Genomic DNA, 26,707 nt, shown 5'->3' on the forward strand with positions numbered 1-26,707 from the left:
ACCCAAACCCGCTAATTTCGAGTCGGTTTCAGATCAGGTTAGCAGGTCGGGTCAGCTTTTGCCGGCCCTAATTTGGGATAAGGGAATAATGGTTAGTTATCTCCTTTTTATTATGGATTTTGATTCTATAAATAAGAGATTCGGTTGTTCCTCAAAACTTGCCTTAGTATGAGCCATTAAATCATACGTGATTTTCGAAATATTTACAAGAAAATTCTGTTTTGAAAATTGCCAATTAATTTATAATATTTTCTTGTGCAACTTATTGATTTTATTTTTAGAGAATTTTTATTCCTTTTTGTAAGGGGTTTTGATTGATATTTGTAATTAGACTTGGGTAAGTCTAAGGGGGAAATAGATAGCTTTGAGTGAAGCTAGTGTGGAGTTTAGCTTTTAATAAAGCTAAGTTTGTTGCTTTGAGTGAAGCAATAGTAAAGAGAGATTGGCCTAGTTGATGCGCTTCGAGTGAAGTAAGGTGTTTAATGTAATTGTAACGAGTTGCCTTAAACATAGTGTAGAATTTAGAAATCCCGTGGGGTCGTGGTTTTTCCTTCTAATTAGGCCTAGAAGGTTTCCACGTAAAAATCGTGTTGTCTCTTTCATTATTTCGCTCTAAGTTTAAGCTTTATTTATTTTATTTAATTCCGCAAAAACAGGGCAAAAACGCTTAAACTCGTAACAACAAAAATTCACCCCCCCTCTTGTTGTTGTTCCCGTCTCTGACTAAGTCTACAAGTATGTGTATGCTAAAAGTACTTTTAGTATGTTAATTTAATAATCTTTGAACAAGTTTAGGAAGTTGGGTGCAAAATTATATTCTAATGATATTAAGTATGATTCATGTTATAAAGTAGTTCTAGTATGTTTATGAGTTATGTGTTACATTTGGAATGTTATTATATTTAAGAATTTTTATGTTAGAACTTGATTAATATGTTTATGTTAACCTTTAAATTAGTTTATAAGGTAGTAAGTTATTTTATGAACTTATTTTTTATTAAGTATGGTTATATGAAGAATATTGTTATTATACTTTATTTTGAGATTTAAGTTTATCCTTAAGGTTATAGTAAATTTCTAAGTTATTGCGTAAAGGTTTTTTTTTGTAAGTGGTTATGTTAATTATTTAAATCTAGGATTTAGTATGATAAATTAAATTAAGTCGTTCTTTTTATGTGAAAAGAGTCCAAAACACTCATAGCCCATTAAACCACTATCATATATATATATATATATATATATATATATATATATATATATATATATATATATATATATATATATATAAAGAGAGTTTGATTTACTATTTTAAATTATTACAATTATTTTTGTGATAATAATAAAATAACAATTTAAAAAGATATTTTTTAGAAACTTTTATAAGTTATTAAATGTTGAAGTGTTTTTCTGGAATATATGAGATTTTATAATAAAAGTGACCTTTAATCACTATTTAGTACAAAATATTTTATTTGCTAACTATTTGACCAAAATTTATGTAAAATGATATAAAAGTATTTTAAGTATACTTGCTGCTCAAACTATGTGTGAAATATTGATTTTGTGAGATTACAAGTTTTACTTGTTTTATAATTAAAAATATTGACTTTTGTGAAAATTATAAGTTTGAATTGGTTGAAAACTAGAAATATTGATTTTTGTGAAATTATAAATTTTATTTGTTTTATAACTAGAATGTTAATTTTTGCATACCTAATAAGTTGGCTTATTTTTTCTAAACTTGAAATATTGATTTTTGGTGAACTTGTAGAATTTTAACTTGAATGTTTATTAGAATATTTGATTTTTTTGAAGAGAATAAAGTTTTATTTATTGTAAAGTTGAAAATGTTGATTTTGGAAACTTATTTAAAGAGAAATATATTTTAGTAGCTACTTGTGAAAACTATTAATTTGGAGACTATTGATAGAATATTAAGTTATTAGTGTGAATTTAGCGAACTATTAAAATAAAGTTATAAATAAAATTTAATGTGTAAAAATTTAATAATGAATGTATAAAGACATAAAGGTTAATTTTACGTTATGATTAAGAATTTTATTAAATAAAATAGGTTATCCCCTAATCAAAGTTAACGTCAAAGTTAAATTGTAGTAATAAAAATGTGATGTACTTGTGTGAATGAATATTGATTGAATAACCCTGATTGTAAGGTAATGTCGAACCATGCACCAGCATGTAAAATCTCGGCGCCCGTGTTGGCTGGCACGTAAAATGAGGTGTAAGACAGGGAGTTAGCTACCTATCCTGTAGAGCACGAGCATAAATTGTATTGGAGGAGTGACGACTCTTACCACAGTTAGAGTTTAGGACTACGGTCCTCATCTAACCAGACCCTTACATATATCAGGTGTCACATTGATGTGCATGTTGATCAGTGATAAACTTGATTAGTGTTGATGCTATGATGCATGGTACAGTTATGAGTATTAACCAAATGAACTTATTTAAGTATTAAGATTACCGAATTGTATAAGTGGCAGTAACGTATTTCTGTCAGAATCGAGAATGGTATCTTAATGACTTAAAAGTATGGAACAGAAAAATTAGTATTTTGTAAATGTAGCGTATAATTTTCGTATTTTGAGCTGGATTAGAAGTTATGCTCGGCGTTAAGCGCTGACCGATTGAATCAGCTGTTATCCGTATCATGATGATTTTTTTTTTTCATTTTGAGAAAACAATAATTCTTATCAGATGTAATGTTTTACTTTTGTTTTAAACAGTTTTAGTTTTTATGATTTAAAGTTTTTAACAGTTCGGCATTTTGGGACTTCCGTAATATTTTTGTATTAAACATTATTATTATATGTTAATTATGCATCGAGATTGTCGCTCCTGTTACAAATATAGTGCAATAAAAATCAATCAACTAAAAATATTGTCTGATTTTCTGTAATGTAACTATTCCTTTATTAAAATAAAAATGTATAAACACTTTCATGGCAGAAATTAGAGAAAGTGAAAAAAATAAGACATTTGAACAAATTAATTCCCAAAATAAGCTTAGTGAAAACTTATTTCCCAAAATAAGCGTCCGTACATCCAGACCAGAGTTTTGGATAAGTCGCTGTTAGTAACAGCGAAAGAAGGAAAAAAAAAATTTTAATTGCCTTAGTCGCTGTTAGTAACAGCGACTTAAGGAGTTGATCAGTCAACTCCTTCAGTCGCTGTTACTAACAGCGACTTAGGTCCTTTAATTTTTTTTTTTTTTACGAAGTAAAGTAGCCGTTGTTAATTAGAAAAAATAGCAGTTAGGAACTTGAAAATAGCCGTTGTAATGATGTTCTATAAATAGCTCCTTCATTGCCCATACTTCATTATATCAATTCTACATCATTCTTCTTCTCTTAATTTCTAAAGGTAACATTATGTATTATGTTAGTTTTACTTTTAATTTTTAAATGTTAATATAATTTTTGAAAGTTCATTTACGTTACTATATTATATGTATTATGTAGATGTCAAAGGAGCATTGTATTGAAGAGCTTTGTGATTGTGGTTATGAAGTTGAGATTAATACAGATTGGAGCGACTTTGATCCAGGGCGTGAATTTGTTGCTTGCCCTTTCTACTTGGTTGACGGATTATGATGCACATACTTTAGATGGATTGCTCCGGAGGGTACGAAATGGCAGAGAGAGTTAATAATACGGCTTGAAAAGGAAAAAAAAGAGCTCAAAGATGAGGTATTTAATCTAAAGAGACAAATGGATGATATGGCGCATAGGAAAGAAGAGACTGAAAGGATTATGAGAAAGTTTAAGAAGCCTTGTTAGTTAGCGACAGTAGTTTAACTTAACTAATGAAGTATGTAATTTGATATGAATTTGTTGAACATGATTGCAATTGTGTTGAATGTCCGATAGCAACATCTCTATATTTGAATATGATTGGTTGTTTGTTTTTGATTAAATTCATACTACATTCTTGGCGGAATGATTCATCGCCGAAAAGTCTGAGTACTTAACATCAAGACAACGATAATAAATGTTTGCTAATACGATTAAAATATATACATGTACACATATATTACAAAGTATACACAAAAGTCAATATGTTACCAATTCTAAATATGTACAAGTGTTGAATATATACAAAATGTCACTAATCTTCAAAATACACAAAAACTATTGTAATGCTAATCCTCCTCCTGTACCCTGTCTAATTGTGACAGTTACGACGCCTCCTACGATAGTAAGATGCAGTCGCATGACGCTCGGGTAAGGGAGGGGATTGATAGTGTGAAGATGTGGCACCCTGTGAGGACCCGGCACCGTAGTCCGGGCACGTTAAGTCAACCTCCTCAAGATGAACGTCGGCATGATGAGGAGATGAACCGCACTCGTACATAGTGGTGTCGGGCTCAGTCAATTCCGGAATGAATTGTTGAAACTGCGTCCCTCGGAGTATGCCTTGGGCAATCTCCCGTACGGGCTCCTCTTGGGAGGAGCTGATGACTGATGCAATGCCCTGTGCCTGCAGTAAGACTTAAGTATTAATGAAAATTTTAAAGTATGGGCAAGAAACGTACACCCTTCATCACGTTGTTAAACACTTCCGCTAAGTTGGTATTAGTAACACCGTATCTATATCCTCCATCATGACATATTGACCATTTGCACATATCACCAACTTCATCAATCCAAAAAAGAGCCTCTCGGTTAGCAACACCAATGTCCTTCAATCCCTCGACGACCTTATTAGGTTGTCTTTGCTCTGCAGTCCTACCATACATTTTCTTCAACTTCACATTACCCATTTGACGATTGAAGTTTCTTAACAAATGCCGCAAGCAAAACCTATGATGGGCGTTTGGAGGTTGCCATTCCGGCTCCTCCATGGTTGCTAGAATGCCCGCATGCCTATCGGAAATAACGCATAACCCTGGACTATGCATCACATGCTTACGAACACACGCCATAAACCAAGACCAAGCAGCTATGCATTCTTTTTCGACCAAAGCAAAGGCAAGCGAGAAGATTCCCTTGTTCCCATCTTGGGCAATCGCGGTCAACAACGTATGGCGATACTTACCATACAAATGTGTTCCGTCAATGGCAATAACAGGTTTGCAATACTTGAATCCCTCAATACTAGGTTGGAAAGCCCAGAACACGCGTTGGAAAGTTCTAATACTAGGACGGACATAGACACCGACATCATTATCTTCCTTAAAGAACCACTCAACTACGGTCCCGGGGTTTGAAACTTGCAGTGCCTTCAAGAAGCGTGGAAGAAGAGGATAAGAATCTTCCCATGTACCATTGATGGATAGAAGGGCTTGCTGTTTAGCACACCATGCCCGCTTATAGGTCACTTCGACACCAAATTGGTCTTTCACCATTTGACGCACGACAGAGACCTTAATTGATGGGTCTTGAGCAACACAACTTCTAATAACATTGTTAATCACGGAAGATGTCAAATGAATGTGTCCAGCTGACACATTTTCAGTACTTAATACGCACCCCCCATGCTTCCCCTTATATGTAACAATCTCCCATGATGGGGAATAGGAGCTCTTTGTAGCCCTAAGCCTCCAACCACACCCTCTCTTACACTTCAAGGTGAGCACGGTTTGATTTGAAGTCTCAGTTCGGTACTCAACGTTCCTACGAATATGATACAATCTAACAGCGTCCAACAAGGCATCCTTGTTATCAAACATCATACCCTTTTGAAACTCTCCTTCTTCGGTGTAGGTTGTATCACAATCCCAAGACCTCCAAGAGTTGTCCTCAATGTGTTCATCTAGAGGGGGAACCAGTGCATAGGGTGTAGAGGCAACGATTGTTTGAATGTTTCCTAAAGTCATGTCATTACCTAAAGCCTCCTCGTCAACACCCACATCATCCTCAGAAGGAGCTTCAACGAATTCATTACTCTCACTAATAACATCATCCCAAGGCTCATTTGTATCTTCTAAGTTACAAGTATCATCATTTGTGACTTGAAATTAACTTTGATTGGGTTCATTAGAAGGATGAGAGGAAGATGGCATAAAGGGATTTTCGGTTTCTTGGGTAGAGAAGGGCGTATGAGAAGGAGCAGAAGGAGTTATATTCATGAATGCATTTGTTTCCACAACATTGATATCTTCATTCCCTAGGGGTACCTCTTCTACATATAACTCTAAAGAAGGACTAGGGGTAGACCTTGAATATACCCACATTGCATCTATAGCCTCCTCATCCTCAAGCGGAAAAGCTAACAAATCTTCACTAAGATTGTACTTAAAACTTAAATTGACAGTACTTCTTGTAGTGTCAATGCCAATCCTAGAGCATATAAAATGTTTAAATTCATTCAAATCCATGTATGAATTGCATGCAAACAGTTTATGTCTTCCCCCAACATACTTAACATTGTTACTAGTTGATCGAATTGAATCATTCCAAAAGCATACAACAGTCACACGAAATGAATCCATTTCTACAACAACACAATACAAAATCAACATCACCATCATGTTCATAAATCTATTACCACTACACATTTTAAATTCAACAACAAATTCTCGAACAAACTATTATTTATGAAGATCAAGGCAAATAATAACTACATTCGACATATTCGTAGAGCTTAAGTCTAAATGACCACTATATATGACATACATTTTAAAATCAACACCAAATAGAAAAATTTAAAATTGAACAACAATTAGTAAATTCGTAAATTGCAACAATTGCAACAATTCAACAACAACTTGAACAACAACACCAAATAAAAACCCATCTTAATAAGCTGTAGATCAACAACAATTAGTAAATTGCAAGTATATGAACCTACATTAATGGGAAAGTTCATTAAAATTCACTAAACCCTAAATTTCCGAAAATTGAAAAGAATCAGAAAAAAATACCTTAATTCGATGTAGGAAGATTATACAACAAATTAGTGGTACCAACTTCGAATTTGATGAATTTAGTTGAAAGATTGAATGTGATTTTAATGGAGGATAAACGAGGGAGATGTCGAATGAAGAAAAAAACGCGAACTGAAATGAGGAAGAAGAAGAAACTGGAAAAATAAAACGACTTAAGTCGCTGTTAGTAACAGCGACTTAGGCCTTTTATTTTTTTTTTCCATCTTTCGCTGTTACTAACAGCGATTAATCCCAAACCACAGCTTTGGATGTACGGACGCTTATTTTGGAAAATAAGTTTTCACGGAGCTTATTTTTGGAAATAAGTTGTCTAATTGTCTTAGTTTTTTCACTTTCTCCAGAAATTACAATATAAATAGGCCCAAATGGCTATTCCAATTATTTGCGCATACCATTTCTCTTCTCGAAACTTTTAATGTTGTTTAATAATATTTTCTAGAATAACCATAAGTTTAAATTACATTTAAGAAATTCAGAGTGACGGGAACATGAAAAATTAATGACTATTAATAAAAGTCAAGGACAAATAGTATCCTATGTTGGTCTGTTTCTACCTAAGTTTGTTTTTAGTCATGAACAATTTTATGTCGTCATTTTTAGAGTGACTAGTAGGAAAGAACTAAGAATTCTCATATGCGACGGTGAAATATGTCATCGTACTGAGAATGTAGTATATAAAAAGGTGTTTTACAACCTATAAATATGTAAATATTTTATTACCAACCTTCATTTAATATTTCTATTAGTGTAAAATTTCATTAAAATATTAACGTATTTAAAAATTTGTACATTGCACGATTTTTTATACTAATTTATATTAGTAGTACTAATAATTTTTATGTAGGCGACTATTTCAGAACGAAGAAAATATATAACGAACCTTTCAAAAAAAAAAAAGGTATTCGGCACCTGTCCCCACCCAAATGACTAATATATCTCACATTTAACAATAATCATCACATCCTTGTTTGTGGGATATTTTGTTTGGACTATTCAAGTCTTCTTGCTTCGACGACTGCCATTTGCGACGTTGCTTTTGCTTGTGCACGATTTTCTCTGCTCTATCTTATTTTCTGCCCCTTCAACATCTGCTAATGGTACTTTCTCCTTTCTCTCTACTAATCTTTGTATATTTTGTTGAAGCTCAAATGGACACCTTCAATCCGACGACCCTTTTTGATTCACACTTTTTGATTTAACACTATCTTTTTATTCAATATTTCTGGGTGATTGTGTCTAATCAAGCTTAATTTTTCATTTTTTTGAACTAATGACGAGAAAGTGTAATGATTACATATTTCCGTCTCATTTTTGGTTAGCAAGTGGAGACCTAGGGTTTTGGTATCAATTTGAGCTTTTGTGTGAGTTATGCTTGGTGGATGCTGTAAAGCTGATTTAAAACAGATGTTTTTTTTAATATTGTTGTCTGATTTTTTTGTGGTGTTTACTGCTTAGAGTTTCTTGTAATGGAGAAGTTTTTGTATTTGAAGTCTATAAGAGATGTTTATGAAGTGGTTTGGATTTTGCAATTGATTTAAAGGTCAGGGTTCGTATTTAGAATATCCATTTACAGTTCAGATTTCTTTAGTTTGATTCTTGTTGTGTAGACAGTGTAGTTACTAGTTAATCATTATCTATCTTGTTGCCTCAAACTTTTATTGACAACATCAATCAAACTACATCCTTGTTGATTAACACTGCTTAATTCAACACACTTTTTTATTCAATTTTTCCGATTGATTGTATCTAATCAAGCTGGAATATGATCTGTTTGAATTAGTAACAAGAAAATGATTATTTATTTGTATTTTTTTTCGATTTTGCCTTGCGATTAGAGAGCTAGAGTTTAGTTATTAACTTGAGGTTTTGTGAGTTATGCTTTGTGGTTGTTGGAAAGCTGACATGAAGAGATGGATTTTTTTTAAGTTGTTTTTGGATTTTGTGGTGTTTGAAGTTGCTGTAATGGATAAGTTTTTGTATTTGAAATGTTGAATAAGAGATGATTTTTTCATAAGAGGTTTTTTAATGATCTTGTGATGTTTAGAGTTGGTTGTGATGGAGGATATTTTTCTTTTAACTAATGATGAGAAAATGTTACTAATTGTATGCTTTCTTTTGGTTTTTGGTTAGTAGTTTGAGAGCTAGGGTTTCGGTAGCAATTTGTGGTTTTGTGTGAATTATGCTTTGTAGTTACTTGAAAAATTGGCTGAAAAAGATGAATTTTTGTTTTAAGATTGATGTTTTGTAGTGTTCAGAGTTGCCTTTGATGGAGAAGTATCTATATTTGAAGTGTTGAAGAGGTGTTTGTGAATTGGTTTAGACTCGGTAATTGGTTTGGTGTTTATGGTGTGTTTTAAGAAAAAGCACCATATTTGCATTTCTTGTTTGCTGTGTAGTTTGCGTCACTTCAAGCCGAAGATATCCAACTTCTATAATTCTTTCACGCTTGGTTAGTGCATTTAGTCAGCCTCAAAAATGCGGTTGTGTTGAAGCATAGTGCTAAAACAAGGCCACATCACATTTGCATCGCATTGTAAAGGTTTTTTTTAAAACATCAAACTGATATTTCCCGCTTTCTAAAGACGTAAAAAACTGCATTTGGTTCGTTTTGTGGATGTGCGTTACCACAACTGCGACCGCAACCATTACAAAATTTTGCTCTATGGATAAGGGGCAAAAATAATTGGTATTTATTCATCATTTATGATAGCTCATCTGAGTTGGAAATTTTTTCTTGCTTAGTTGGTATTATTGTTTTTTTTTTTTTCCGAAAAATATTAATGGATACCATGATAGTTTAGGCTTATAAATTATATATAGTAGATCTTAGCTTCCATAAATAAATTATAAATTAGGTAATTTGTAGCTAGTAGCGAAACTTGAGCTAAAAATTGACGGGAAAAAATTTAAAATTTATGCTTAGCTAAAAATATAGCTAAAATATAGAGCAAGGTTCGACATTGTGTGTAGCATTATTGAAACATCAACAGTTCATGATCTCACACCAAAAATACATTTGAACTAAGGAAGCAATTAGGTCTTCATTATTTTTTCCCACCAAATAATACATTCGAACTAAAGCTATTTGGTTTGGTTTTTCTTTAAGAGAAACAATAATGAAACAAATTAAATTGAATTTTAAAACATTGAAATTGAACTACAAACCAAAATTTGAATTTTTTCAATTCTATTTTCACATTGATTTTGCTCTCTCCGGAAAAAAAATTGTTACAATCAAATCACATTATATATTTCAGAGTGATGCTGACGTAGAACCATAATTGAGTTAATCGAATTTCATATCTGGTGATAATCAAGTTCTTTAGTGAGTGGAGCACCTAAGTTACCCATATAGGCTTGTATTTGATCACCATTATTGTGATGTAAGACCTTAGTTGTGAGTTGTGAGATTCCATTCCTAGACGGATGACTATTGCTGATGGGTTATCTTGCTTGTTTTGGGCGTTTTTGAGAACAAATATGAGATTATGCGAGTGAGAATGTTGTGAGAGGTGAGTGAAAGTGTGACTGTTAATTATTATGAGGGGTGAAATAAGGCAAGGGAAAGGAATGAGATGAGGACTCACCATTGCCAATGAGGAAGTGAGAGAAAGGATTACGGTTGTAGCCGAGTGAATAAGAAAAGAAAAAAGCCGAGAGACGAGTATAGGACTGACCAAGCAAATGTGAACTTAATATGTTCTGCCAGAGTGCCCGTTACTTAACATAATGTAGAAACAAGACCGCATCGCATCACATCACATCATCGACCGCGTGGTAAAGGTTTTCCACAAAAACGAATCGACATTTCCTGCTTTGTAAGGTGTAAAAAAACCGCGCTGTGGTCTTTATCAAGTATATTTTGTGGTTTTGAATGATATTTAGGTGTAATGATAACTACATCACTTCTGCTATCGCTATTGTTTTGTTACCACGATCGCAACCGTTATCACATTTTTACACAATGTTAGTTATTGTATTGCAACTTTTATTGTTAAATTGAAGATGTGGTGTAGAGCTGTGATGCTTTTGTGCATGCGTGGTGCTGCACATCTACATTATCTTCTTCTTCATTGAACTTCAATTGTATTAGGATAAAATTCTCTACTTTTTCTCAGCTATTGTAGCTGCCTTAGAGATTAGTGTTACTATGAGCTTTGAATATGGGTAGAGGGTTTTAGTTGTTTTTGGGCTGCCTGCGTTTTACTTGATTTGTGCTCCTGTTCCCTATCCTCTCTGGTTCTTTGTTTTTTAGACTTCAATTTCCTGATGATTTGGAGTGTTTTGTGTCAATGAATTTCACCATTTCTGCAGGACAACAGGCATACAATTATTCTAATGCAAACATCACACAACAGAGCAACTAGGACATTTATGGATTATCAGTCAATAAGTCAAGCCATGGACGGTAGGTTGACTTTTGGCTGCTTTTACAGATTATAGTGTGAGATCTTTTTGTTTAAGCTAAACCAATATTTTTATGAGGCCCTAATCAGTTTTAACTTTTGTCAATCAATTAATCAAGTCAAATAATTTCTAAAAATCAAGTAATAAAGTAGTAGGCTTTTTCTAGGTTAACTATTGCCTTTTTTACTGTTCTGCCCCCTTAAGTTTTCACTACTCCCTCAAAAAGGATCTCTCATTAACACTATCTTTGGATAATAATTTTAGTGAAAAGAGAAAGAAAGGGGAAGGGAGGGAAGGGAAAGGAAGAGAAGAGAAATGCAAGGAAATAATTTTTGTTTGTTTAGGAGGGAAGGGAAGGGAAAAGAAGGAAGATGAGAGTTTTCCCTTTAAATCTTTCAAACTTTTAAAGGATTGATACTTTAACAAAAATCATCTATCAAATCCCTACTAATCTCTTCCTTCAAAATCCCTTCCCTTATTCTCTTATCCAAACAAGAGATTCATCATCCTTTTAAGTTCCTTCCCTTCCTTTTCCTCCATTTCCTTGCATCCAAACATACCTTAAAGGAAAATGAGTTGACTCAAAGAGACTGAGGGGTGTTTGCTAAATATTTGATGCCTTTTTGACTCCCACAATGAGGTTTTTCTTCCCTCTTTTACTTTTGGAGGGGATTCAGAGGAAGATGATTACCACATTTGTTAGAATTAAGAAAATTAAGTAAACGTAAGGTCTGAGAATCCTAGATAAAAGTACCTGCCTATGCTAGCAACTAAACGACTAACAGAATCTGCCACCACGAAAGTAGTACATAGCACGAACCAGTGAAATCCTGAAACCTAGTAATTAGTGATAGTGATAGCAACAAAATGTTTCACCTTGCCACTGATGTCACGTAAACAAAATGTTTGGAGAGGCCGAAGAGAACACAAATGTATGTTGAACGCCAATTCGTTTCTATTGACCATAGCACCTCTAGCGTAAGATTTCAAAGTATTTGCTAAATGATTTACCTTAAAATCTTTTTGTGTTTACTTGTGCATCTTTACATGCAGGTATCTGTGCTTTGTATGAGAGGAAGCTAAAGGAAATAAATCCTACTATCCGAAACATAAGTTATGATATTAATGATCTTTACAATTTCATTGATGGGCTCACAGACATGAGTGCTTTAGTGTAGGTCTCTCTTCCTAATTTGACGGGCATGTAGGCTTTTCATCTTATTTTTTGTTCTATGTTCTATTTGCTATGTTATCTTTACCTGTTAGGATTTTATCTGGCACCTGCAACAGCTTTGTGTTTCATTCAATTTAGCCATATAACGGGGACACCTTTGATTCGACATTTCAATGCCTTAGAACTGCCAAAAAAATCCATTCTATTCTATTCAAAATAACATTCTCTTTTTGATTGGGAATAATTTTTATCTTGTTTTATACCTGTAGTTATGACCATTCAATTCAAGCGTACCTGCCTTGTGATCGGCAGTGGATCAAACAGAAGACACTCCAACGACTCAAGAAATTGGCTCAACGAATAGAGTAAATGAAACTCCTTATGATTTTTGGTGTGAAGAACTGTAGATTTTATTTGCATTGCTTAAGCAGTCTCTTAGTAAGAACAATGTTTATATTGGCAAAAGTTCGAGATTGTGATATGTTGTATCCATTGTAGCATCTGGATAGGATGATACAATGATAATATCAAAATATTTGAAGTTATAAAAATTTCAACCGGCTGACAGATTTCTGTCATTTGTAGCATTGCTTTTCTTGCTTGTGAATGTGGGATTTATCTTGAATATTGTACAAATGAATAGTTACCTAGCGAGCAACATTAGATGTACAATTGGCAAGAACAGTCTTCATATTTTGGGTATTATCTGAAAACGTTGCAGATTATTGGGACCGCAAAAGCCGCTTTGTGACTGTTATTGTGACTCTGACCATTTACACTGCTTGCACTTAAATAAAACAAAGAATCCGAGTAATATAGGCCAAGTAAACACAAATTCTCCTTCAACATCAGCAAACTAGTATTCAAATGTAAGCTATCTAGCAAAGAATAAAACCGGTATTATATGTAGTTATCAACATAAATCAGTATCTGTATGAGATCATTGTTACAACAGAAAGTTATAAATAACCTTGATGGCAAAATATATAATGGGAAATTTTTGTAGATACAAAAGAATCAAAACGGGTAATGGCTGTGTCTATCATCTGCTGCTCTAAAGCTATGTTTCCTACTAGTAAAAAGAGTATTTACTATGACCAACTCTTTTCTAAAACTTGAAACAAAAGCGGATGAAAATCATCTTCTATCAACGCTGGTCACCAGGGATACTAACTCGATGTTATCATCATCCATAGTTTTTGCAGTTTTGATCTGTATGTAAGATGTTAGATGGAAGAACGGAAGAGTTGGGGTCGGTCCTTGGAACTAAATATATGAACAAAAGTGGAAGATTCTGGCTATGTTATGGATCAAAATTGCAACCCATAGATTGTGGAACTGGGTTCGAGTAATTCTCAAACTGTGTAGTAAGATACCTCCGAGCCATGAAGAAGAGAACAACCCCATGTTACCAATAGACATGATTAAAGCAAAAAAGGTGCCTTCGATTCCTGGAGGACAAAGCTTGGCACTGAGAATGAGTAGTGGCATATATTTGAGCCTTACAACAAACTGGTTTGTGCACTCATCGAGAACTGCGAATAAATGATCTGGTATGCCAAGCTTTAAGTTCAATTGTAAGACAAGCAACAAATCAAGCATCCCCGAGAAACCTAAGAACAGCTGACTCCAGAAACATAGAGCCCGAAATCGGTGATCCTTCAAGGCGGACTGGTACAAAAGAGCTCTGCTAGTATGGCACCAGCTGAACCAATGGCAAGAATGTAGCCCACAAATTCCTGCAAAATCCGGGTGGAGGTAAGAAATGTACCAGTTACTATATCACATTTTCTTTTCGCCTTGTCAAAACAAGTTTTGATGTATTACCGATCAAAACAAGTTGTAGTGAGCTCAGACCAGGGGAAGTCGGGCCAAAAGAGCGAAGTTCAGAATAAAGAATATGTTATTGCAGAAAATTTTTCTCAAAGCACAAGGATTAGATGATAATGGTCCCATATTCCGATAAGCCAAAGATTTATAATTCTTTGGTTTCAGATTATAATTGACAATATTAAAATGACTTATTAAATCATGTGCAGTTCTTATTTATGCTAAACTGCAATGATGTTTGTTATTAAGGGTCAAACAGATCAGCCTCTTCATCATCATTTACAAGGGTAAAGTTGCTTACATCAACCCTCCAAACCCCACAAGGTGGGAGCAATTAATGACACCGGGGTAACAGAATATTGTACAAGGTTATGATGACATCCAAGAATGCCTACCAAAATCCTTAAAGGCTAGATGTTCTTAGATTAAGGATCCAATTAAGCTGTTCATAGAGCATAGCAGTTCATACCCAACTCTCCTGTCATCCATTTATGCTTGATAGCAATTATCTATGACATTCTCCTAGTTATTGAGAAAAAGCAAATAGCAAGTGTTTATATAAAGTAGGCACATACATGAACTATAACATAAATCATACCTGTGAAAAATGAGGACCTGCTTCTGAATCAGTATACCAATAAAACATTCCATCGTAGATGTTGAGACTCAAAGCATTGCTGAGGCACAGATATAGACATGGTCGCCATACATTTGGCTATTTCAGAGTGTTTCCCATGGCTCTGATCGCATCTTGGAACTTTTGACCAACCTGATTCAAAAATAAATTATTAGTAGCTTTTTTGAGATACGGTCTCTCTGAGAGATGCCTCTTAAAAGGCCCAACCCAATGTAAATTATTTAAAAAAAAAAAGAAATAACACTAATTTTTAATCACGCACATAACTCACTCCTTAATCACGCACACTTTGCGAAATAACACTCATTTTGGTTGCTTATTTTGATAAACACCTACTTGATATATGATAAACACCTACCCGATATTTGATTAGAGATGAATATCGAACAAAAAGAGCAAGATTAGGGTGCAGTTTGAAGAGTAATGAAAATGAGTGTTATTTTGCAAAGCATGCGTGATTAAGGAGTTAGTTACATGCGCATCCAAGCAAAAATAACGTTATTCTTTTTTTTTTTTTATAAATAACTACATTTGGTTGGGCCTCCAGAGAGGAAACTTTCAGAGAGATTGATAAAAAGAATACCTGTTTATAAGAGAAGTTCACAGTTTGAGGTTCATGAAGTAGGATTCCAGCCAGAAATAGAAGTGATGATGGGATCGTTAGCAATCCAAAGGCCCCCTTTTGTTCAAAATAGGGAATTGGTCACGTGAAAGGTATGTTATTAGGCAAAGTTTTTGCTGCTTAAAATATGTATGTATAGACATATATGATAGAACTTTGAAGTATAAAAAGCACCTTTGAGCCAATGAAGTGAACCAAGATACCACTAAGAAAGAATTCTAGGAGCGCTCCAGTAGAAGAACTAAATGAACATAAACTTTGCATGTCCGGAGCAAGATGCTGATACTTATTAGAGTTGTGTGCCACACAAGCATCAACAGTCACATCTGCTATTGCAGCCCCTGCACTACTTACTGTCATAGATAGCACTGCCAACAGGAGATGTAGCTTCTTGTACAAACATAAAAACAGCATGGGCGCTGTGCCAAGAACACCTGAAGCCAACACAAAAATTGATTTAGTTGCACAATGAAACTAACGATTACAAACATGCTCTTTCAGTTGGTAATACAAAGAATGGCCAATCATCGACAGATGACAATTGAACTAAGTATATAAAAGACAAAGAGAATACGACAATTTTTTGTGACTGCAAGATAGATTGGATTTAATGTGCCATGCAGCAAATCCCGGTTGAGATGGGGTTAACAGAAGGGTCATATTGTTAGATATAGCTCCCTCAAACAACCTTTAGAATTCAGAGTTCCAATGATCCAATCCAAGGGTAAGTAATCGGTCCACAATAATTATTATGTTACTACAGGAAGCGATATGGCAAAAAATTTGCAAGCAATTTATTTGGAGATTAGTGTGTCTCAGACATTTCTCTGGCAGCTGGAAGCTTATTTTTATTTCGAGAGATCCAAAAATTAGTTGATCAGCCAAATTTGTATCATCAAACGAAAGTTTGACAGTAATTGACATATCAACAATTTTCTTTCAATATCTATTTTCACTTTTCTGCATCTAACAAACTGTTCAGCCTTTTGATGAGATAAAGTCTGAAGAATGATAAACCAATGAACTGGTCTACCAAGATCAAAGGTTCTGATTATCTAGAAAAAGTATAAGAGCTTGATATAAGAAATTGGAAAGAGAAACATTCAAAACTGTTTGCTGAATGTTTCGCAACTAAGTGTCGGTACCCTTAAAACGGATAGAGCAAAAAAGATTAGGAAAAGCAATAGACTAGTCAATATCTCAAAGGATTGTCCTCTACTTGTTATTGTGTTAACTAGAAAAGCTATTGAAAGTAACCTTTATACATCCCATTAAATTACCTTTTTTCTTACAGTGCCTTTGATGGAAGCCTTGTTAGAGTGCTGTTGTCAAGAAAGTAATCACTCAACAAAACTACCACTGCTTATTACTTAAGCTTAGCATAAAAATCAAATATATTTTGACTTAAAAGATTGACAGCATAAAAAAGCAAACTATTATGACTTAATTGATCATGACCTCAACCCTTGTATAGTATAGACATCAGACCATTGTAATGACACTGTAGATAAGTTTGATTGAAATCCGATAGACTTGTTCATCAACATCAGCAAAAGAAGCCCAAAAAAGACTTTACATAACAACCGCTTCATTAACGGATTTTGAGCTTACCAAACCAAAAAACCCCGTTATGTATCCTGTAGTGATATCATCGCGTAACAACCATTATAAGCTATTCTTTCAACATATTAGCCAATGTTATCTAATTTTTAAAGGGTATTAGGTTCTGAAAGGGCTTTTATAAGCTTTAATAGATATATGTTATGGTTGTTAAAACTCAAGCAACCGTATGAATAGGAAAGAGAAGGAGAAGAGAAAGAAATTCAAAAAAGAGAAGAATATTGTTTTAAATCATTTTATTTCATAAACTCTAATACACCCTTATGTCCCCTTTTATACTACTAAGAGTCTAAGACTAACACAAACATCCACTTATAACTATTTACAATCTTACTATCAAATGTACCTATAACATACTTTTCCCCCTTCAAAAGACTTGTCCTTAAGTCTATGTTAAGAAATCTAAACAAAAATACAAGACAACTTTTAATTAAAACTAAACACTACAGAAAAATGCCCAAAATAGTGAGAAATGATGTAAGATCAATATCTTGCATCTCTTTACCATAAGACCTTGTCAACATAAACCCCACATATATCGGTAATTTGTGATTCCATGCCAAATGAGTTTGAGCACTAGAGTTGAAACTCATTATTAGTTGAATCTTCTTTGCCAATAAATGAGCAAGCAACATCATTTGCGTTGAAAATTGTGATACAATACCTCCATTTTTCCCAACACTTGCTTGAATTTTAAAAGTAACATTGTGAGACTCGGATTACTGATAATGATCAAGTAACAAGGCATCTTTATTGTACTTATTCACCACTTCATAAATAAAACTAAAAACATGCATAGAAATGTTCCGTTTCTTGATTTTTAACAACCAAGGTGGGTCAAGCACTTTTTTAGTATATTCTGCCCAAAGTTTTCTCTTTTTCTTGTACATCTTACATCTTCTTTTAACCGTCTTGGAGCTTGATTGCACTCTTGACAAAGTACCAATTTCCACAACACTCTCACATTTTGTACGTACCATTGATGAGTTGCTCTTAGCAGATTCTTAGTTTGGACAATAGAACTTTGAATGGAATGAACTTCAAGAATTTTCCTATATTTTGAAAATAAATTTTCAGGTTCAATTGCCACAATACATTCATGATTTTTAACTAAATCATTTTCAATCATGTCATCAATCACACTATTAACCAAATCACCATCCATATGAACAAGGCCTTTAGAACCCAACTTACTTTTTGCACATGAATTCATATGATCAACATTTAAAGATTCTTGAGTATCAATTTTTAAATCACACGTTGCTAATTCTTAAATGGTATTTACTTCAAGCATGCTATTGAACATCTCTGATGCAATCACATAATCATTTCTTTCGTCATATACTACAACAAATCTCCAATTATCACTAATATGTTGGCAATTATTATAAAGTAGATTTTTTAATGTTAACAATTCACATTGTGATGTCCGCAAAACAAGTCATAACACCACGAGGTGTCGTGTCCGTGACATCGTGGCCGTCACCACAATCATAACAATATCCGCAATTTTTTTCTATTACTACTACCACAGCAATTTATGGAAGCTGCCACTTTCTATGCTTTTGTATCATTACTTTCGAGAAAGAACTTATTAAATGCGAAACAACCTTTAGCTAGAAAATTATTCTTAGAATGTGGTTAGAGGCATTGTAAAGATTGGATTTTCTGCCTCAGAAGACAGAAGGTGAATTAAGGGAGGAAGCAGCAGATGAATGGCATTAAAGTTAATCTGATGTGCCATACTTGATGATCTATTGTTTTACATACTAACCATCACTCTCAGAAGGTCTATACTCTATAGACCTTTATAGGCATTGAAGATACTAAAATGCACATTAAAATGAAATAGAAACCTTAACCCTGGACCTTCAGCAACCATTGGACAAGATTAAGCAGTTTAAATCACTATAACTAACAATGGTCAGTACTCAGTATAAAGTGAAAGAGTAATGTTTCTGAAAGATATTAAAGCTCCAAATTACTCATAAGCTCCAAATTTTTTGTCCTTTTTCCTTTTTCTAATATCTCATAACACCTGATCATCCATTTCATCCTCAGAATAATAGCCCCCACAAATATGACACTTCAAGTAGGACATAAGAAGTGATAAAAAAATTTTACTCCAGTTATATTTTAAGGCCTTGTTCGGATGGAAGGAAATAGAGGGAAAAGAAGGGAATGGATTCGGATTTTTGAAGGGTTAGAGATCCCCTTGTTTGAATAGCAAAAAGGAACGGAGAGGATTTGGAGGGATTAAGTCCCTTTATTTTATTAACGTCCTCTCCATAAGAGGAAATAATTGGAAGGAAAATGAAATTTCCTTCTTTTCTCCTTTCTTCCTTCATGTACAAACAATGGAGTCTTTTCCCTCTCTTTCCCTCCCCTTCCTTTCCTTTCCCTCCCCTTCCTTTCTTTTCTCTTCTAATTTTCTATCCAAACATAGTATAAAAGTGTGAACTTATACATTAAAAGATCATTGTTTTGACACAAGTATACAAGCAACAGTCACAGTGATTGGTGAACTACTCTCAGACTCTCAGCTATGTTTCTAAATACTAAGCTTAGAAATGGCAGAACCATCATCTCATTTCACATAACATAGAAAGCAAAGATAATCAACTTTCTAATAACTATTGTTTACTATAAAACAAATAGGGTATTATTAAACTTCGCAGCCCTTTTCATTTTGTCGTCACCCCTTATATATATTAAATTTTCAGGATTGCTCCTGGTTATTTTTCAAACCTTCAATCTCTAATATCTCTCTAAAAACTCTCTCCGAACACTCATTGAATTAAAACAAGCTAAAACTAAAAATCGTTAATTTCAAAAAAACCGTATGAATGAAAGGTTTGCGTCATTAGAAACTAGACACGAGAGCTTTTCCAACGACATATTATATGCCCAATTCCGACAACCAAGAGAGAAATGACGACTATTTAAAGTTTGCAGAGATTTTGAACATCTAGTCACGTGCAACCGGACCGCGGTATGGTCGCGTAAAGCGCACGACCAAACTGCGGTATGTTCGCGTAAAACGCGCGATCGGACCAAGGTATGGTCGCGTAAAACATGCGACTCCACCGTGGTCCGGTCATGCATTTTACGTGACCATACCGCGGTCTGGTCGCGCATGACTGGATGTTAGAAATCACTGCAAACTTTAAACGGTCGTCATTTTTCGCTCGATTGTCAGAATTGAGCATATAATATGTTCTTGGAAAGCTCTTGAAGTCTAGATTCTAATGCCACAATCGTTGCATTAATACAATTTTTCTTTAAAAAATTATGCCCAAAACATTGAACATGTATCAAATTTCAACACAAACAAACTTTAAACGATCGTCATTTCTCGCTCGGTATCGAAATTGGGCATATAGTATATCATTGGAAAGATCTTGAAGTGTAGGTTATAATGTCACAAACATTGCAGCAATGTGAGTTTCCTATCACAAGTTTTGGCTAAAAGAGTGATCATGTATCAAATTTTAACACAAAACATGTAATTAGGTTTATTTTCCGATTTTAAAATATTATTTTCTTTAATAAAATTAATATTTTTTATTTTATTTTAATTATTAATTATAAATTTAGTTTAGTAATAATGATGGTTGATTTTATAATTAAAAATAGATTTAAGGACATTTAGTAATTTCATTAAAAAAAGGTAGCGATAAAATGAAAAGGGCGGCGAACTTTAACGATTGGAATAAATAACCAAACAAAATTTATTTACAAAACAAAAAACAGAAAATACCTGCAACAATGAAGTAAGGTTTCTATGATAGCCTAGAACAGGAATCACAACTGTCAGGAGACTATAAATAGGCTTAACCATCTAAGGAATTGAAGTAAACCCTTGATATATCTGAGCTTCAGATGGCTGCACTTTCTGCACATCCTTCATGTAATACTCCGTACCGACACGATAAAGGGCTCCTCCCAAACCCTGACTAACTCCATACACAATCACCAGCCCAACAACAAAACTCCTATGCATTTCTTTCGCTAACATTTTGACCCGATTCAATGGTACCTGACTATGACCCAATTCAATTTACCTTCTAGGTTTTCTTCTGTAACCATGACTTAACAAACAAAATCTACAGAATGTCGATGAAAAACTTAACTAACAAAGATTCTTTATTAAGAGTAAAAATTACCAAAAGAAAGAACTCGCAAACTGGGTAATATTCTCTTGGGATATCAAGCTCAGAAGTTCCACCAGTAGGATCAATAATCACCTTTTATCATTCGGGTAGTTAAGAAATGAGTATATTTTGTTAAATTCAACAATGCAAACTCAAATAAAGTTAAACCAAAAAAATGATAGTGACAAACCAGTGAAAAATCTTCAACAATGATTATGAAGCAACAAAGTTGAATCTTTCAATATCTATTTTCGGAATTTGGGATCTGACAAGTGTAGGAAAGTACCCCAACTAAGTTGGATTTGATATAGCTGAAACTTTGATGCATATGAATATCCTCACATGGGTTTTTGTCTATTTTAGTCTTGGGTTTTGGATCACATTTGTATAAAAATCAATCAAATTACAGTACCCAAAAAGGAGTTTTTAGTTCACAAAATACAAAGCAAATTAGGAGTACTCCTCTACTTCAACAGAAAATGAACAGGGGTACTAGTTGAAGACTCGTTCAGTCTTGCAACTCTCAATTACTCATTCTGTCCCATCAAAAAGTTTAATAGAACAAGAGAAATGTATAAGTAAAAAAAAAAAGATAAATTTAATGTGTGAATTAGGGATGGCCACGGAGTGGGTTATCCGGAACTAAACCGGTCCCGAACCGCTTGAAACCGGAACCGGAACCGTTCGCGACATGTTCCGAACCGGCCCGAACCGCGGTACTGTGATACTGAAGGAAAAAAAGTTGCCGGAACCGTGAAACCGCCGAAAAAAAATTGCTTGAATCGGACCTAAGAACCGCGGGCCGGAACCGGACCACAGGTTCCTTGGAATCGGAACCGGTCCAGGTGAACCGGACCAACGGTTCCATGGAACCGGAACCGGAACCGATCCGGGTGAACCGGCCCAACGGTTCCATGGAACCGGAACCGGACCAGTCCGGGTGAACCGGCCCAGCGGTTCTTTGGAACCGGACCGGAAAAAAAGCCGTTATACTAGCCGTTTTATAGCTGTTGTAAATTTTCCTATAAATACACATCACTTTCAATCATTTTCATTCACAACTCATCTCTTCTCCTACTCTTTCTACTTAATTACACAATTATTCTCTTAATTACATAATTAGTCTTTTAATAATTTCTTAATTTAGTTAATTACATAATTAGTCTATTAATTATTTATTTATTTTTTAATTCTACTATTATTTCAATATTATCATGTCTTCTTTTTTGAAAAAAGTCTCTAAAAAGTTACTAAAGTGGCAAAATCATTGGGAGGTTCTAGCTCCAAAAGAAAGGCCACCTCAACTCCCTCGATATCAACAACACCTTCGATTAGTAATTATAATTATGAACCAAATTATCCAGAAGGATACGACCAAGACTAATGCACCGGATCCCATCAGAACTCCGTAGTTAAGCTTGCTTGGGCGAGAGTAGTACTAGGATGGGTGACCTCATAGGAAGTCCTCGTGTTGCACCCCTTTTTCCCTTCTTTTTTTTTTATTTACGAATTCTTTCCGCTACACTTGAGCAAAAGGCATTTCAGTAATTATGGTAATATACTCCTTGGATGTAATTTTATTTTTAAAAATATAACTCGCAACCGGGTCCCGACCTCGAATTTACGGGCACTCGAAAGTTAGCACCCATTGAGGCGGGTCGAAGCGCATACGAACGAATTGTTCAAAAGAGGCGTGCATCGGTGCGTTCGTGTAAGCGGAAATTGCACCGGATCCCGTCAAAACTCCCCGCGGAAGCGTGCCTGGCATGGATGGCCTCTTGATTTCCAAGTGTTGCGCGGATTTCAAAAATATTTTGTCTTTTTTTGTTGCGAGTTCACCTGGCTTTGGCAGCCAGCGGACTCTTTATCGAATCGGACAATACCGGGAGGGTGAAATACAGTATTTGGGAAGAAGAAGGCTCGAAATAGGGGTCTCAGTAGCGAATTTACGAGCTTTGGAATGCTCTGGATTTTTTTTTTGGCAGCAATGCGCATGTAAACAAATTGTTACGGTGAATGAACGGGTGCGATCATACCAGCACTAATGCACCGGATCCCATCAGAACTCCTCAGTTAATCGTGCTTGGGCGAGAGTGGTACTAGGATAGTGAGCTCCTGGGAAGTCCTCGTGTTGCACCCCTTTTTCCCTTCTTTTTTTTTATTTTTTTTATTTTTTTTATTTGCGAATTCATTCCGCTACACTTGAGCAAAAGGCATTTCAGTGATTATGGTAATATACTCCTTGGAAGTAATTTTATTTTTAAAAATATAACTCGCAATCGGGTCCCGACCTCGAATTTACGGTCACTCGAAAGTTAGCACCCATTGAGGCGGGTCAATGCGCATACGAATGAATTGTTTGAAAGAGGCGTGGATCGGTGCGTTCGTGTAAGCGGAAATTGCACCGCATCCCGTCGAAACTCCCCGCGGAAGGGTGCCTGACATGGATGGCCTCTTGATTTCCAAGTGTTGTGCGGATTTCATAATTATTTTGTTTTTTTTTGTTGCGAGTTTACCTATCTTTTACAGCCGGCGGACTCTTTTCGTGAATCGGACAATACCGGGAGGGTAAAAAACAGTATTTGGGAAGAAGAAGGCTCGAAATAGGGGTCTCGGTCCAATCACCGCTCACAAGAGGCAACCTGGGAGACGGAAGACTCCATGCGAGAGCAGTATCCTCACCTTTTCTCTCAGGTTAGTAAGTTAGGGGGACGTAACTTCGTTAAGGGGGGTGGAAGGCGATAGGATTTTTGCGCGATTCATGTGTTGGGTTGCTTTGTGTATGTGTGTATAGTGATTAACTTTGTTTTACTTGTTTTGTGGTTATGTGTTATGATAAGTGTGGTTTTGGGGTCAAAACCTTTTTAAGGGGGTAGTCTGTAACACCCCGATATTTTCCCAATATTTTCTTCCCGATATATTTAATAATTCACTAGTAATATTATTTCTATATATATATTTATTGGGCTTGGTCATGAGAATTGCAATCCTTTTTGGCAATTAGAATTATTTGGGCCCAAATTTTTTCTTAGCCCATCTTTTATTTTCAAAAAAAAAAAAAGAAAATAGGAGGGAAGGTGGCCGGTCCTATGGGACTCTTGGTGGAGCTTGTAACTCCCTTAGGGTAATGAAGGATCAAGGCATTAATCCCATATAATTAACCCTTCTTAATTCCTTAATCATTTTTATTTTGACATCTTTTCATTTCTAAAGTTTCCAAGGACAAAAAAAAAACATATCCTCTCAAAATTCCTCCTAATCCACATTCCTAACTCCATTACCCTTCATCATTTGGTGTTTTCCTTTACAATTGTAAGTGTAATTCTTAATCTATGTTGATTCTTAAGTTTTAATTTAAACTTCTATGATTGTTATATGTGTTATCTTATAATTCATGAAGTTAAAATTTCATGTATGATTTTGGGATGTATTTTTCTATCTAAATTGATGAAGAATGTTTCTTTTTAGAGTTTTTAGATATGCATATATGTGAAGAATAGGATTGGTTTGTGTGATGGGTGATTTTAAAATTTATATATAAATATGAATGTTCATGTAAAAAAAAATGTGTGTGTGTTTTTTTATATTTGGTGGAAAAGATATTTAATTTATTGGCTAATATGAGAAATTTATAATTTTGCTCGAGAAAAAAAAAATATACAAATATTATAAAGAAATTATTGTTGAACAATGAATTTAATCTCAAAGATGGTTCATAAGAATTATATAAATTTGGTCATTAATATTTGATAGGCAATGTACCATTTGGAATTCATTTGTTGATGAATTTATGTGAATCCCGTAGGGTTAAAAAATGGTAAAAAAATATTTTTTGGGACACTTTTTGACTTGAAAATATGTTAAAAATACTTAGAGTACATTATGAATATGAAAATTGGTACCCGGGGGTTTTGACGCCTTCTGGATGCAACGGTGAAGTCGGAATTTCAGTTTGGCAGTGTTAACATACTGTTCTGGACAGAATACTAAATCTGAATTTTATTTGATGTTATGTTGTGATGAAGTATGTTGTGTGATCATGAATTGTTTGCAAGTGTGGCTTGATGTTAGATGTGTGTGTGTGTGTGCGCCTTGGTTGTGGTTTGAGAAAGTGTGAATATATGCTTATTCCCGTATGTACGATTGAATCGTGTAGGAAGTCGATTCGTGACGGGAAGTTGATAGGTTCATTTAAGATTTGCTTTTGCCTTCTTAACGTACGTACACGCAGTAAAATTTTGTACATCGTGGATTGGTTGTTATAAAGGAATAATAATAATAATAATATATTGAATAAATTGTGAAGGTGATTTTATGCTTTCTTATTCAAGAGATATATTTCAATAACTTGATGAGTAGAGGTAGTATGACCTCACTAACTTTAAAGTAGACGTAGTATGACGTCGATTGGTGGAAAGATTTTACTCGCGGTTTGTGGGGGCATTATGAGCCACCGCGGGGGTATGCATACTTAACCATAGGCACCGAAGTAAGGCGTGTTGCCTATGGTAAAGACTTGCTTAGGGGTTAGCTCCCCCTAATGTATTGCCTTACTCCGGAAGTTTGGGGTTTGGTTCGGCAGTATGGCCGGAAAAGTACAGCAGTATGGCTGACTGACTCAATGAATCATTTGAAATTTATTAAAAATTAAATATTGAACTGTAGCCGACGTATGGTAAGTTGTCATTGTTCTTTATGCTATAATGTTAATGTTAATGTTATAAGAGATGTTTTTGCTGACGTGTACCTTTGATCTTAACGATCCTACGATGATGTTGTTTTTCCTTTCGGGGTTAATAACTAGCAGTGAGTTAAGTTGCAGGCTGGGAAGTAAGGATTACATCTGAAGAATAAAAGAGATAGAGTACGGAAGGATTTTAATTTCGAACTTTATTAGTTTTTAGAAATGGATTTATTCAAGAGGTGACTTCGCTCTCGAGATGTACTCCTTGGACTTTTGGTTTCATATCGTTTATCCGCTGCTAAGACTACGATATCACTAATTAATCTACAATAACTCTAGTAGAACTCGATCCGCAAGTTTTAACTTTAAAAATTTCGTTTTCTCATTCTTTTATGACATCTTGGTTTAACTCGGGTCCTGCTTGGTTTTCTTTTAAAATATAAAAAAATCTCTCTTTTAACGATCCGAGTTTTTTCGGGATGTTACAACTGGTATCAGAGCGGGAGTTCTATTCTAGTGTTATACGCATAAGTCAATAGGCTATAAAAAAAATAAATAAATAAAATAAATAAATAAATAAATAAATAAATACATATAAAAGTTGTGAGAGTAATGGGTAGACATTAAGGGGTATTTATGAACTGGTTTTAACACCTTAAGCTAAGTTTC

At 34.5% G+C, this 26,707-nt stretch overlaps 1 protein-coding gene, 1 non-coding gene and 2 pseudogenes across 2 annotated transcripts; 3 read left to right on the forward strand and 1 right to left on the reverse strand.

Annotated features, from left to right (window-relative positions):
- Window positions 1-7,851: 7,851 nt before the first annotated feature.
- LOC130817525 (enhancer of rudimentary homolog) lies at window positions 7,852-13,078 on the forward strand. Its single transcript, XM_057683279.1, has 4 exons — window positions 7,852-8,007; window positions 11,225-11,318; window positions 12,371-12,491; window positions 12,761-13,078. The coding sequence occupies exons 1-4, from the start codon at window positions 8,005-8,007 to the stop codon at window positions 12,858-12,860; spliced, it is 318 nt and encodes a 105-aa protein (XP_057539262.1). The 5' UTR covers window positions 7,852-8,004; the 3' UTR covers window positions 12,861-13,078.
- Window positions 13,079-13,246: 168 nt separating this feature from the next.
- Window positions 13,247-21,682, reverse strand: LOC130818463 (probable folate-biopterin transporter 2; annotated as a pseudogene).
- Window positions 21,683-22,720: 1,038 nt separating this feature from the next.
- Window positions 22,721-22,834, forward strand: LOC130819579 (5S ribosomal RNA; annotated as a pseudogene).
- Window positions 22,835-23,376: 542 nt separating this feature from the next.
- LOC130819578 (5S ribosomal RNA) lies at window positions 23,377-23,494 on the forward strand. Its single transcript, XR_009044617.1, has one exon. It is a non-coding gene; the product is annotated as a 5S ribosomal RNA (ribosomal RNA).
- Window positions 23,495-26,707: the final 3,213 nt, after the last annotated feature.

The sequence above is a fragment of the Amaranthus tricolor genome, chromosome 7 (genome assembly GCF_026212465.1).
Source record: "Amaranthus tricolor cultivar Red isolate AtriRed21 chromosome 7, ASM2621246v1, whole genome shotgun sequence".
NCBI lineage: Eukaryota > Viridiplantae > Streptophyta > Magnoliopsida > Caryophyllales > Amaranthaceae > Amaranthus > Amaranthus tricolor.

What these genes read in the sequence shown, in the direction of transcription:
- LOC130817525 (XM_057683279.1), top strand. An exon ending in AATAAGTCAAGCCATGGACG is followed by an intron (nt 11,319 to 12,370) that starts GTAGGTTGACTT and finishes CTTTACATGCAG; the next exon opens with GTATCTGTGCTTTGTATGAG. An exon ending in ACAGACATGAGTGCTTTAGT is followed by an intron (nt 12,492 to 12,760) that starts GTAGGTCTCTCT and finishes TTATACCTGTAG; the next exon opens with TTATGACCATTCAATTCAAG.